Source organism: Microcaecilia unicolor, chromosome 11, assembly GCF_901765095.1.
Source record: "Microcaecilia unicolor chromosome 11, aMicUni1.1, whole genome shotgun sequence".
Lineage (NCBI taxonomy): Eukaryota > Metazoa > Chordata > Amphibia > Gymnophiona > Siphonopidae > Microcaecilia > Microcaecilia unicolor.
The window spans coordinates 177684615-177699032 of NC_044041.1; the positions used below are offsets into that span (position 1 = coordinate 177684615).

The window sequence follows — 14418 nt, forward strand, 5'->3', positions numbered from 1 at the left end:
AACGTGGTGAAGGCGGTTAGCTTAGCAGAGTTTAAAAAGGGGTTAGATGGTTTCCTAAAGGACAAGTCCATAAACCACTACTAAATGGACTTGGGAAAAATCCACAATTCCAGGAATAACATATATAGAATGCCTTTACGTTTGGGAAGCTTGCCAGGTGCCCTTGGCCTGGATTGGCCGCTGTCGTGGACAGGATGCTGGGCTCGATGGACCCTTGGTCTTTTCCCAGTGTGGCATTACTTATGTACTTATTCCTCTACTTGGCTCACTTTTATTACATAGAGCAGCGATTTAACCTATTGTGATGTCATAGTGGCTCATTCCACCAATAAGAGCCAACCTCATTAGTGATGTCACAATGGCTTGATTGTATAGAATGTTTGTACGTTTGGGAAGCTTGCCAGGTGCCCTTGGCCTGGATTGGCCGCTGTCGTGGACAGGATGCTGGGCTCGATGGACCCTTGGTCTTTTCCCAGTGTGGCATTACTTATGTACTTATTCAATGGCACTTAAGTGGATAGTACCGCTGAAAATGCTCGGTTAACATCCAAATCAAAATCAGCTATTTTGTGGCCATTTCAGTGGTGAAGTCTGCACTTTGCTGATTAAGTACCAATACTCAGCCTTAACGAGCTATGATAACCACATACATTCCAAAATGGTAGCCGCAACCTCCCATGGCAGTCTTATGAGGCTGCCGCGGGAAGCTGCGGATGTCATTTTCCGCACAGAGGAAGGTGGCAGGAGCAATTCAGGATGTTCCTGCCCCAAAGACACCACTAGACCACCAGGACCTTTACAGGGGAGGCCTAGACCATCAGGGCCTTTACAAAGTAGGCCCAGGGAGAGCCTACCAAGGGAGGTGCGGGGGGCAGGTAAGGAGAGCCGTGGACCTGTTTTCTGGTAGGGGGAAGCTTGTCTGCAGGAATGGCAGCAGTGGGGGGTGGGACCACAGTTTCGATTAAGTTTCCGGTTCTGGACAAAATCAAGCTGAATGTTTCAGTGGCAGATTCGGTTTCAGCTGGAATGTTTGGGAGGAGGAGGAGTGGCCTAGTGGTTAAGTTGGTGGTGGACTCTGGTCCTGAGGAATTGAGTTCGATTCCCACTTCAGGCACAGCTCCTTGTGACTCTGGGCAAGTCACTTAACCCTTCATTGCCCCAGGTACAAATAAGTACCTGTATGTGTAAGCCACATTGAGCCTGCCATGAGTGGGAAAGCGCAGGGTACAAATGTAACTAAAAAAAAAAAAAAAACTGGAACCACTAGCTTCAGTTGGCTTCAAGCCTCTAGTAGTCACCTTCAGTAAGCACTAATGTGTATTTAATACAGCACTGTGGGTCAGTGGCATAGCTAAATGGGGCCACGGAGGCCTGGGCCCCCATAGATTTGGCCCCGCCAGCCAAGGTCCTCTTCTTCCAGCACAAGGCTTCATTCTGTTTCTGTGCCCCCTCACCTCGGGCTCTGGACCCCCCCCCCTCCTGCCAAAGTCTGGCTACGTCCCTGCTGTGGGCCATGCTGAGGCACCCTGCAGTAATTTTGCCATGTGCGCACGCTGTTTATGCTAAAAGATAATATTTATTTTTTGGCACGGGGGTGTGTCTGGGGGTGGAGAGTAGGTGTGTCTATGCAAATAGGTTAGCGTGTTCATATTACTAACCGATTATCGCAGGTTTAGCACAGGAGTCCCTACCGCCTTCTAGGGCTGCTGAAGATTCCCTAGGCCCGGCCTCCAAGGCGGGGGGGGGGGGGGGGGGTCCAGTGCCGGCAAGGTTTTGATGGAGCAGAAGCTTTTTCCTGCCTGTCTGCTTCCAGGTCTGTCTCTCTTCTGCTCCTGTGTACCAGGACCTGGATGACTGCATTAATGCGATAATCTGGGTCCCAGCACACAGGAACAGGAGATGACAGACCGAGGGAGGAGCAGACATAGGAAGGTAAGGGGGCGACAGCCGGAGTGTGGGGGTGATGTGATGTGGCGCAGCGGCGGCCCAGGTGGGGGGTAGCAGTCCCCTGCAGCCCTGCTGTCTCCCTGCGGCCCTGCTGTCTTCAAAGTAGGTGGAGGTTGGAGCCCATGAGTTGACGACCACGTGCTAATGGGAATATTAGCACATGGTCATTATTAGAAAATTCTAAAAGGTCACTGTTGTGGTAAAAATGGCCTTAGTGCACGGGAATGATCAGCGTAAGGGCGCTCTAAGGCCACGTTTTGCCACAGCTTAGTACAAGCGCCACTAATTTTGCAGCTACTGCAGGATGAAGTCCCATGCTAAGCCACAGTAACTGCAAAATGTACCATGGCTTAGTAAAAAAGCCCCTTTCATTTCTTTGAATTGGATTAATACTCTAGCTGACAACTTGATTACTTATTCAAGAATATATCTTGATGTTTGTACTGAAAACTTGTTAAATAAAAAAAAAAAAAACAATCCCTGTGTCCTTAATACATGTGTATCCCTCCCCTTTCTCTCACCTTGATGTCTCGGTGGATCTTTCCTTGGTTGTGCAGGTAAGCCAGACCCTAGCCACAGGAACACAAATGAATGGAGAAAGTTATTATCTGACATCAGCTTTTCAGAGCATAATCTGTATTTCTTTTCTTTTTTTTTTTTTTTTTTTTTGTATTTTCATTGTTATTGAAAGTTTCAAATATAAACAAGGGATCCACTGTGTATCACAAAATCCAATCATAGAAAATATCCACAGAACAATCATACGATCAAGAACTACGATACCACGAAAATTTGGAACCATCAGTCTATCCCCCTTCAAACCCGCTCTCCCCCAAGCTCCTCCTCTCATATTCAAAGGCCTTTAAGGTACAAGGATAATTGCTCCCACATCACAAACCATGTGCACATGCACACAGACACACAACCCCACCAACCCCATGCATATACCTTCTCACACCCTCTACAAACAACTTACATTCCCTACAACCCTTCCAAAATCTATGTCAAAGCATTTCTGACGCCATGCCTCTGTACATATTCGCTGCCTGTACCGATGGCAAGGTAAATATATATATATATATTTTTTTGCAACAGATGACATCACCATGTACGGTGGCCAGAATGAAGTTTCTATACCCATAATGCTCTTAGGATGAGCAATACCTGTTCCGGCACCAGTTTCCAAAGGCTAAGTTTCTCTGTAGTTCCCGTGAACCAGATAAGCATTAAAATAATATCACCCACACACCGATGTCCAATTGGATCATTTGTGATGCTGCGGTCAGCATGGTATCAGTGAGATGCAGTGCATGCCAGTTCTCACCTGTAGTGTTTCTCGGCAGACGTAGGCGATCTGCTGCTCGGAGAGAGGTCCTGTGACTGTGGAAGGGACAGAGAGAGGGTGGGTGAATCCAAGGATGTATATACACACTGCTCAGAAGTCCTTCCCTCACCAGATATGTATTTCTCTATTTGTATTTTATATACCGCCTATCGCCAAATGTCATCTGGGCAGTTCACAATAAAAACTCAGTGGAGTGATAAGGCAGAGAGAAAGGAAATATCACGAGGGAGAGAAAGAAGACAGAGATAAGGGAGAAAATTAAGAGAGAAGGAAGGAGAAAGATCAAGAGGGGAAAGCTTGACTGAACAGCCAAGACTTAAGAAGTTTCTTGAAAGTGGGAAATGGAGGTTCGGTTTTGAAATGCAAGGGCAAAGCATTACAGAGCTGAGGACCAATATAGAAGAAGGCAATGGCTCCAGTGGTGTCAAGCTGTATAGCAGAGGGGGGGAGGGAGGTGTGGAGGAGTGGCCTAGTGGTTAGGGTGGTGGACTTTGGCCCTGGGGAACTAAGGAACTGAGTTCGATTCCCGGCACAGGCAGCTCCTTGTGACTCTGGGCAAGTCACTTAACCCTCCATTGCCCCATGTAAGCTGCATTGAGCCTGCCATGAGTGGGAAAGCGCGGGGTACAAATGTAACAAAAATAAAATAGATACTATTGGAGATTCTACATGGAATGTTGCTACTATTGGAGATTCTACATGGAATGTTGCTATTCCACTAGCAACATTCCATGTAGAAGGCTGCGCAGGCTTCTGTTTCTGTGAGCCTGACGTCCTGCACGTACGTGCAGGACGTCAGACTCACAGAAGCAGAAGCCTGCGCGGCCACATTGGTGATCTGCAAGGGCCGACTTCTATATGGAATGTTGCTATTCCGACTTCTACATGGAATGTTGCTAATAGAATAGCAACATTCCAGGTAGAATCTCAAATAGTAGCAACAGTGGAGGAGTGGCCTAGTGGTTAGGGTGGTGGACTTTGGTCCTGAGGAACTGAGTTCGATTCCCACTTCAGGCACAGGCAGCTCCTTGTGACTCTAGGCAAGTCACTTAACCCTCCATTGCCCTATGTAAGCCGCATTGAGCCTGCCATGAGTGGGAAAGCACAGGGTACAAATGTAACAAACAAAAAAAAAAAAGGAGATGTTGTTGGGAAGAGAGTAAATTATGAGAGAATCAGCATGGTATACTATAGGTAGTCGTGAGATGTATTCTGGAGCAGTTGGAAGGAGACCTTTGTAAACTAGAAAGAGTAGTTTATAGGTGATTCAATAGGATACCAACAACCAGTGTTCTTGCTGTAGGAGGGGAGAACATGGTCAAATTTCCGAGCATTATGTAAAAGCTTAACTGCAGTAGACTGTATAAATTGCAAACATTTTAAAGAAGACAAGGGTAAACCAAAAAAGAGGGAATTACAATAATCCAAGTGGGTGAAGACCAGAGAAAGGATGAGGGTACGGATACTAGAGGAAGAAAGGGAAGGTACAAAATTAACAGGAGGAAATGGAATTTTCTCAAGAAATGTAACAAGTTATTTAGGGGTAAATATTCCGCGGGGGCATTGAGTGTTGTAACAAAGCAGTCCTAAAGTTAGAAAGGAAATACATCTGGTGGTAGGAAAGAGAAGACTACAGTGACGATTACCAATGTCCATTCAAGTCCATCTGCCAAGTGGGCAGAAAGAAGGCATATAGATATGACAATACTGTATGAGAAAAGCTAACAAAATATTGTGATTCATGAACTGAACTAGAAAGATTCCGGAGGGAAAAAAACTTGATGGTAAAAACCAATTGTGATTACAGCTCTTAGAACAATACCAGTTGGACTCCCAAAATACTTGGAAACGTTATGTTTAAATGATTTTATTAATATTTCAGCATATTAATCATACAGTACATTTCACTAAACAAGATTCACAAACAAATTATGCTGTATAAATCCAGCACATTACTAAACAAGTTTCTAAAACTTTTTAACATTTTCTTCCCCCTTCTACCCCTGTCCTCCCCCCCCCCCCCCCCCAACAGACTCAATATACTGAGTTGTCAGATCACAGTAATAACCACATCATCAGCATTTTACTCTTCCCTCCCCTTCTTATCCGCTCTCAATAGAACTACCGCTCCTACAGGATTATCAAAGTTCCAACAATTATTACTAATGACATACTGACTTCAACATATTGAGCTCTCTGCTACTACAGTATACAACCCTTTATCTCTTAACATGTATCATCAAATCCTTACATCTTGGTCGTCATCAGACTTGATTCCCTCACTGCTCCCTAACTTCCCCCTTATCCAATACTCCCCCCCATTAATACTGCTTAGTTGTAAACAGAACATCACACTTATCACCCCCCCCCAAGTAGTCCACCCCCTAGCTCCCCCCTATCCCACCCTCCCCATCCCAGAGTCTATGACCAGGTCCTATTATCTCTGAGAGTTCTTCTTTATGGGTTAATTAGCAAGCTGCGCCCCTTAGGGCTAAGAATTTGCAGATAAGGTGACCATATCTGAAGAAAACGTTTTCTACGCCTAGTTGATTGTCTCGCCTCTCTGGCTTCCCATGACGCCAAAAGGTGCACCTGGTTCCGCCAGTGCCAGTAGGCAGGGGCCTCCGGGCTAGTCCAGATACTTGGAAATTTGAATAGACGGATATATTTTAAAAAGAAATTCTGAGATTTACTACAGTAATGTGAATTTGGAGCTCACTTACCAATCCTAAAACTACCATAACGGAGGTGTCGGCTTCTCTATAAGGTTTGATGCCAACTGCCTTATAGATTGTGTAAACAATTACACATTACAGTGTCAGCTAAAAAGGTTTTAACACAAATACCAGGGGAAAGGGAAATGGGACTTGATATACTGCCTTTCTGTGGTTTTTGCAACTACATTCAATGTGGTTTACGTGGGTATACACAGGTACTTATTTGTGCCTGGGGCAATGGAGGGTTAGGTGACTTGCTCAGAGTCACAAGGAACTGCAGTGGGAATTGAACCCAGTTCCCCAGGATCAAAGTCTGCTGCACTAACCACTAGGCTACTCCTCCACTAGCAATATTCCATGTAGAATCTCAAATAGGGAAATGGGACTTGATATACTGCCTTTCTGTGGTTTCTGCAACTACATTCAATGTGGTTTACATAGTATAACAGGTACTTATTTGTACCTGGGGCGATGGTGGGTTAAGGGGGTCTTTTACTTAGGCACGCTGTGTTTTTTAGCATGCGTTAAAGATGCCCATAGAAATACACTGGGGTCTCTAGTGTTTTAGCGCACTAAAAGACCCCCCTAAGTAACTTACCCAGAGTCACAAGGAGCTGCAGTGGGAATTGAACCCAGTTCCCCAGGATCAAAGTCCGCTGCACTAACCACTAGGCTACTCCTCCACTACCAACAAGTGGCTATGAATTAGAAATGATACTGAACCACCAAAGAAGATACAGGTCAGAATATACCTGACACACAGGAGAAATCCTGGCAGCCCAAAAAGACCTTCCCAAGGCTCCTGTGATGAACTTACCATGGTAAATGTCCTGTAGTGACCCTCCACTGCAGAACTCCATGCAGATCCACAATTTATTAAACCTGAAAGTCAGAGACAAGAGATAGACAGACAGATGGACAGAGAAAAAAAAAAGCAAGAGAAGGAGGGAATGAGAAATAGAGCGAGTGTGAGAGAAAAAGTAGATAGATGTGAAATCCAAATCAATTCATTTTATTTATACATGGCCTGCAGTCCTCTAAGCTATCAAACACTGGTGTAGCCATGAGTAGGCCTGGTTGGGCAAAGGCCCACCCACTTTGGGTTCAGGCCCACCCAGCAGCAGTGCACCTTGTTGGTGTCGCTAACAGGGATCCCCAAGCTCTGCCAGCTGAAGACATCCTCTACAGCCCATGGGCCATGTGAAAGGTAAGGAAGCTGGCAGCACGCTTCCAGCCACTGCTGACACCGGCACCCTCCATGCATGTTCAGTTCAGGTGTGGGGGGTGCCAGCGGTAGGAAGAGCACCGTTGACGTTTCCGCTGTTCAGATGGCCCAGAGGTCTTTGTAAAGGACATCTTCAGCTGGTAGGGCTTGGGGATCCCCCTCAGGTAAGGTATTAATTTTTAACATGGTTAGGGGAAAGGTACTGCATGGGCCCACCCACACCATCCCTGGGCCCACCCAGAAATACACTATCAAAGCAGTGTTTATTCAGGTACAACAGATATTTTTCAGTCCTAGCAGGGCTCAAAATCCAAGTTTGTACCTGAGGCAATGGAGGGTTAAGGGGCCCTTTTACAAAGGCTCACTGAAAAATGGCCTGTGGTAGCGCAGACGCATGATTTGGACGTGCGCAAAAACATTTTTCAGCGCACCTGTAAAAAAATGCCTTTTTTACATTTTTGCTGAAAACGGACGTGCGGAAAAATGAAAATTGCCACGTGTCCATTTTGGGTCTCAGACCTTACCACCAGCCATTGACCTAGCGGTAAAGTCTCAAGCGGTAACCGGGCGGTAGTGAACTATGTGCATCAAATGCCACTTGGCGCGCCCAATACACGTGTACTGGGATGCGCGCCAAAAAAATGAAATTATCGCAAGAGCCACGTGGTAGCTGGGCGGTAACTCCATTTTGGCGCACATTTGGCACGCATGGATGCTTACACGGCTTAGTAAAAGGGCCCCCTAGTGACTTGCTCACGATCTGAAGGAGCTGCGGTGGGATTTGAATCAGGCTCTCCCCAGTTCTCAGCCTGCTGCTGTAGCCATTAGTCTACTTCTCTACCCTGTACTTATTTAACATCAACTCCTACCTCTCTGGCCCCCCCTTAATCCCTACTGTAAACCCCAGGCTCCATCCAACACCACACTACCCTTTGCTGACATCAGGCCAAATATGTAAGGGATAGGGGACACTGTCCCCATCCCAAGGCATCTTGGAACCATAGCCCTGCTGATTCCCCTGAAGGGAGCAGAGTGAGAAGCTGTGGTAGTGTAGGGGTCACTCACTCACCTTATGTAACTCCCAAAATAGGCCACAATGTTGTGGTGTGAGCAGCTCTTCACAATCTGAATCTCCTGCTCAATGGCAGAGAAATCGTCATCTGTGGGAGCAACACACACAAGGCAGTGGGAGACCAGTTAGATTGGCATCGTCAAGAGAGGGAAAGAGAAGCCAAGTTCCTGGTATCCAAACACAAATTGAATGCTTTCACAGGGCCAGCTTAACCACTAGGATGCAGATGCTCGAAACTCCAGTGCTGTGCTAAACAGTGATGGAAAAATACCACCACAACAGCGCGGCAAAGGAACCTCCTAATGCTCAGCACTAATGACACTGTTAGCGTTGAGCATTAGGGAGTTTGGTAAGAGGACTGTGTCTGGCACATGCGCTAAAGAGTTTTGCATTAAGCACATGCCCAGAATGCCAGAGGGGAGGTGGGAAGGAGAAGGAAGAAGAAGAGGTACCGGACTGCCAGTTGCGAGAGCTACACAAAAAGGCAAGCCTTTCCTGCATGCTTTCTGCCAAAAGCTTGAGAGTTTGCAAAAAAAATGTCGGACTCCAAATAAACTCTAAAATAGGTAAATCAGAAAGAGAAATACATTCAGGCACCGCAGGTAGCTCATCTTTAGCTATCAATTTAAATAAATGTATAATATTTTGCTGAAAACGCATATAGGTGCCAATGGAAGCAAACCTTTGAAAGAAATGTGTGGGAGAATTGATCTCTGCAACCTCTGGGCATAAGATGGTCATCATAAAACATTGACTTTTTAATTTGTTTTTGCATACTAATGCATTTGCTCCTATTCCTCCCAGCAGACAGACCTTGCTGCTGACAACCCTAACACCAGCTCCAAGCTGGCATAGGGTTTTCAGCGTCAAGAGCACCCCTGTTTGGCGCGCTGTCCAATGAGCATTGGGGAGGAATAGGGAGTGAGCTGAATAGCATGCATCTGCATGCTCACTGCACTGGGAGCCAGCAAGCTCATTGTTTCACATGCTCGTCAGCTCTCGGCATTCTGCGGTAGCAAATACAGGCACTAGACTGGAGTTAATGGCCTCTAGAACCCGCATTTGCTTTTGAGCATCAGGGCCTAGGTAAACCCAGGGCCGCCAAGAGGGGGGCAGGGGGGGACAAAATTCCCCGGGCCTGGGCCCAGCGCCGCAGTCCCCTCCGTCCACCACCGGGCCGGGCCCCCTGAATTCAAATCATAGCGACTCACCTCGACCTCGCTCCGTGTGAAAGAAGCGCAGCAGCGGCAGTCTGCAGATCGCCTCCCTTCGGGCCTTCCCTCCCTGTGTCCCACCCTCGTCTGATGTATTTTTACATTTGTATCTTGCGCAAGGGCGAGGGCGGGACACAGGGAGGGAAGGCCCGAAGGGAGGTGATCTGCAGACTGCCTCTGCTGCGCTTCTTTCACACGAAGCAAGGTCAAGATGAGGCACTATGATTTGAATTCAGCGGGGCCCGGCCCGGTAGTGGACGGAGGGGGGCAATGACGACCTCGGGGGGGGGGGGGCCCAGGGGTGGCCTTGCCCTGGGCCAGGCTCAGTCTCTCGGCGGCCCTTGGTAAACCAAGCGGTATCTAGAGCGGCATCTTCTGTGGGGTGGCAAAGAGCAGCTGCAGTAAGAGTAGCTGCAGTCAAAACAGGTTTTGACAGCCACACAAACTCCAAGAAGCATTAGCGCAAACTGCTCCCTGCAGGAAGGGTGGGCAATTTTCAAACTGACCATTAACTCATATAACTAGCCATTCATGCTTTAAAAATTGCCCTCATTCAGCATGCAAAGAGGAAACAGGAAGTTACATCAGAGAGGCGGACTGCAGTAGAGAGAAGAGGCCAGGACCAGCAGAAGGGCAGCCACTGGGAAAGGAAAGGGGAGATGGCAGACCTTGGCAGGGGGTTGTGGCAGCAGCAGCTCATTCCTCGCTTCTGGGGAGGTGGCGGCAGGCCGGTGGCTGCTCATTCCTCGCCTCGGGGGGGGGGGGGGGGGCAGCAGCAGCAGTGGCTCATTCCTCGCCTTGGGCGGCAGATTGTCTTGGGCCGCCCCTGTGGGGTGTGTGGAAATGGGAGGGGCATAAGTGGGTCAGGGGTGTGCTCAGCACTTACATGCAAAGGTTGTAGAATACTGACAGTTATTTAAGCATGAACATTTACACCAGCCATTAATATGGTGTAAACAACTGTGGCTAAAGTTGGCACGCAACTTTAATTGAATAACGAACTAATTAGTGCCAATAATTGGCTTCTTAACAACCAATTATTGGCACTAAATTAGATTTAATTTAAATAAACATGTGTAACTTTAGACATGAGTTCAAAAAGGAGGTGTGCAAATGGGAGGGTCATGGGCGGAACGGGGGCATTCCTAGCATTTACATACATTGGTACAGAATGGGGGGGATACGTAACCTAATTTAGGCATGTACATTTCTACCATGTTTCAGCTGGTGCACATGGCCACGCCTAAAGTTAGCCGCAATTCCTGGGTTTAAGCACTATTTTATAAACTGCGCCTAATTTTAAGCGCGGTTTATAGAATACTGCTTTTTTTGTGCCGATTTTTTTTGGCGCCTAATATAGAATTCACCCCTTAGTGCGCAGCATCCCAGCTCCTAACTTTAGGCACCTGTAGAGAATTTACCCCCCCCCCCCCCTCCCCCCCCCCCCCCCCCCCCCCCCCCCATGTGTATGAAAGAAAGTCAGTTACTGTTTTAAAAGCATGCTGGTCAATATTCAAAAGTGCTTAAGCAGTCAGTATTAAATGCAGGCGACATGAGCACTTCATTTTTTAAATTTCCCCAAAAGAATTCATCATTTTTGTTCATATAACTCAACTTATGGCCAAAATGTATCTGATTACGTTGAGGAGGGGCCAGAGCTGTTCTGGGGGTGGGGACAAAGGTTATATGGATAGTGGTGATCTTCAGCTGTTATCTGGATAACTGTCTATTGAAGTGGACCTCATTAATAGAAATCTTAACTTTAAATGGATAACTTATTTGTTTTGTTAGTATGGTGTCATTAATAGTTTGATTTAAAAGGGCAGGCTGGCTCAAATTAGCGTAATATATCCAAATAACTTATCGGGTTATCTTTATGTGGCGAATGCTCCGCTGAATATTAATCTCATGATGCCCAATTATGTATTGCTACGGGCAGGGGTGGCCCAAGGCAATCTGCTGCCTGAGGCAGGGATGAGATGCCGCCCGCCCCCACACCCGGTGTAGCATCTCCCCTCCCCCCTGCGTTTATATTATTTTTTTTCTCAAAAGGCAGCAGCAGCAATGATTACCATAGGCTGCCCTACCACTGGTACCGGCTGCTACTGCGTCCCGCCTCTAAGGAAAGGAAGTTACATCGAGGCGGGCCACAGTGGGAGAAGAGGCTGCTGCCAGCGGCAGGGCAGCCTATCAGCCTTATTTTCGAAAGTGATGGGTGCCCATATTTCGACCCAAATAGGGAGATGGGCACCCATCTCGCAAAGGCGCCCAAATCAGTATAATCGAAAGCCGATTTTGGGCGTCTTCAACTGCACTCCATCGCGGGAACGAACAAAGTTGATGGGGCGTGTTGGAGGTGTGGTGAAGGCAAGACTGGGGCGTGTTTATCGGCCGAGGAGAGATGGGCACTTTCGGCCGATAATAAAAAAAAAGGGCAGCAGAAGCGAGAATTTGGGTCACTTTTGCTGGACCCTTTTTTTTCACGACCCAAGTCCCAAAAAAGTGCCCCAACTGGCCAGATGACCACCAGAGGGAATCGGGGATGACCTCCCCTGACTCCCCCAGTGGTCACTAACCCCCCTCCCACCACAAAAAAAGAACTTTAAAAACATTTTTTGACAGCCTGTAGCGAGCCTCAAATGTCATACCCAGCTCCCTGACAGCAGTCCCTTGGAACAGTTGTTAGTGAGTGCAGTGGACGTCAGGCAGGCGAACCCAGGCCCACCCCCCCCCCTACCTGTTCCACTTGTGCTGGTTAATGTTGAGCCCTCCAAAAAAAAACAAAACCCACTGTACCCACATGTAGGTGCCCCCTTGCACCCCTTAGGGCTATGGTAATGGTATAGACTTGTGGGCAGTGGGTTTTGGGGGGGATTTGGGGGGCTCAGCACACAAGGGAAGGGTGCTATGCACCTGGAAACTATTTTAAATTTTTTTTAATTTGTAAAAGTGCCCCCTAGGGTGCCCAGTTGGTGTCCTGGCATGTGAGGAGGACCAGTGCACTACGAGTCCTGGCCCCTCCCACGACCTAATGCCTTGGATTTGTTCGTTTTTGAGCTGGGCGCCTTCGGTTTCCATTATCGCTGAAAACTGATAGCGCCCTGCTGAAAAACAAACAAATCCTAGGCATTTGCCCCGCACAACCTGTATTATCGTAAAAAAGAAAATACGGTTTGTCCCGCCCCTTTGCATGGCCGCCCACGGAGATGGGCGCCCATGGAGATGGGCACCCACTTTCGATTATGCCCCTCCATGGGAATCGCTGCCACTGACGCCTTTTGGAAAAGAAACAAATAAGGTAAAGAGTTGAGGAGGGAGGTGAGAGTGCCACTCCTAGAGTGTGTAGCCTAATGGTAGGGCCACCAATGGCTACAGGATCGTTCTGGGAGGGAGATGAATTTGGTCAAGGATGGGGAGAGAGAGAAGTAGGCAGGGATTGTTTTAAATGAGAGTGAAGACAAATGGGCGGGTGCAGGTGGTGAGGGTGAGGGTGAACAGATTGTATCCTCCAGCACGGGATGAAGGAAAGCTGGATTTGCACTGGTACTTAAAGGAGCAGGCCTCAAGCTGAGGGGAGGGGATGAGAATGAAACAGTGGCATAACTGTGAAGCTAAAAAAAAGCAATGGAAGAAAGGGACATAAAAGGAAAAAGAGACAATAACATATGGAACAAGGAAGAGTGACAGTAAGGTTTGAGAATTGAGAGACGGATAAAGCGAGAAAACATGAGGAAAAAGTTAAAGTAAGGGTGGAGTTAGAAGGATAAGGGAAGACAGACTGCATTGGATAATGGAAGAAAATCTGAGACAGGTGGAGGAGAGGGAGTAGGAGAGGAAATTTGGGTGGGAAGAGATGAATGGATGGGGAAAGAGAAAGAAATGAGAGAGCTGGGAGACATGGAAGGAAAGGGAAAAATGGAAATGATGAGGAAACTGGGTGACAGAAGAATGGAGATAGATAAAAGAAGAGATATAACAATCAATCAATAAAAAGAGAGACAAGAGACATGGGAAAAGAAAGAGGAAAGGAAGAGATGGGGAATGACAGTTGGAAGGAAGACAAGGGAAGTGAGAAACTGTGTTGATAATGGAAAATGATATACATGGAGGACAGAGAGCACTCGTTGTTAGAGATGTCAAAGAACTGGCAGCAGGGTGAGCTCTTGCTGGAAGTTCTTCACCCCCACCCCTTCCCGCTTGCGCCAGCAGCCGCTGCTATGGTGGAAAGCGCAGAAAAAGCAGGCCCGTGACAGAGGCTGTTTCAACCAGGAAGCAGAATGCAGAGGGTTTCAGGAGAAGCCAGCCACATGAGTGACAGAGACTTAGTCCCAGCTGGGGACCCTAAGCTACAGGGATCATTTGCATCTGTGCAGTGTTTACAGGAAATCAGTTCTGTGGTGCTGGTGACATCCTGTCTCTTTCCCTTATTTCATGTCATTCATACCCATCTTACACAGGAGCAGCTGCAGTGTGTGAGGACCATTCTTTCTGAGATATTTCTGCCCCACCACCACCACCAAACACACACACACACCTCCCACCTTTAGTGGTGAAGACCTGTGGTTTTGGGGAAGCTCCAGTACGGCATCCCTCCCCCTTTCCCCACTCTATCTCCCTTCTTGCTCAGCATCCCATTCATTCTCCTCTTTCTCTACTGCTCCACTCATTACCTTGCTCTCTTTACATCTTTTTCTGCAGTCCCCTTTCCTCTCCCTCCCCACTGTGTGCCCTGTTTTCCACTTCCTCTCTTTTATCCCTTGCCCTGAATCCTCTATTTTCTCACTCTCTACTCCTTGTCCAACAGAATCTCTTCTCTCTCTTCCACCCATCCTCTACCCGCCAAGCTTCAACCTTTCTCCTTCTCTCCCATGCCCAACAGCAGCCTACCTCTGTCCCTT

General features: G+C 47.5%; 1 protein-coding gene across 1 annotated transcript in view; it reads right to left on the minus strand.

Moving 5' to 3' along the window:
* MAP4K1 (mitogen-activated protein kinase kinase kinase kinase 1) overlaps positions 1-14418 on the minus strand; it is a 136967-nt gene that overhangs the window by 76036 nt on the left and 46513 nt on the right. Inside the window, 4 exon segments of the mRNA XM_030218380.1 lie at positions 2469-2516; positions 3272-3327; positions 6827-6891; positions 8304-8394. Of these exon segments, the coding sequence (XP_030074240.1) occupies positions 2469-2516; positions 3272-3327; positions 6827-6891; positions 8304-8394 (260 nt within the window).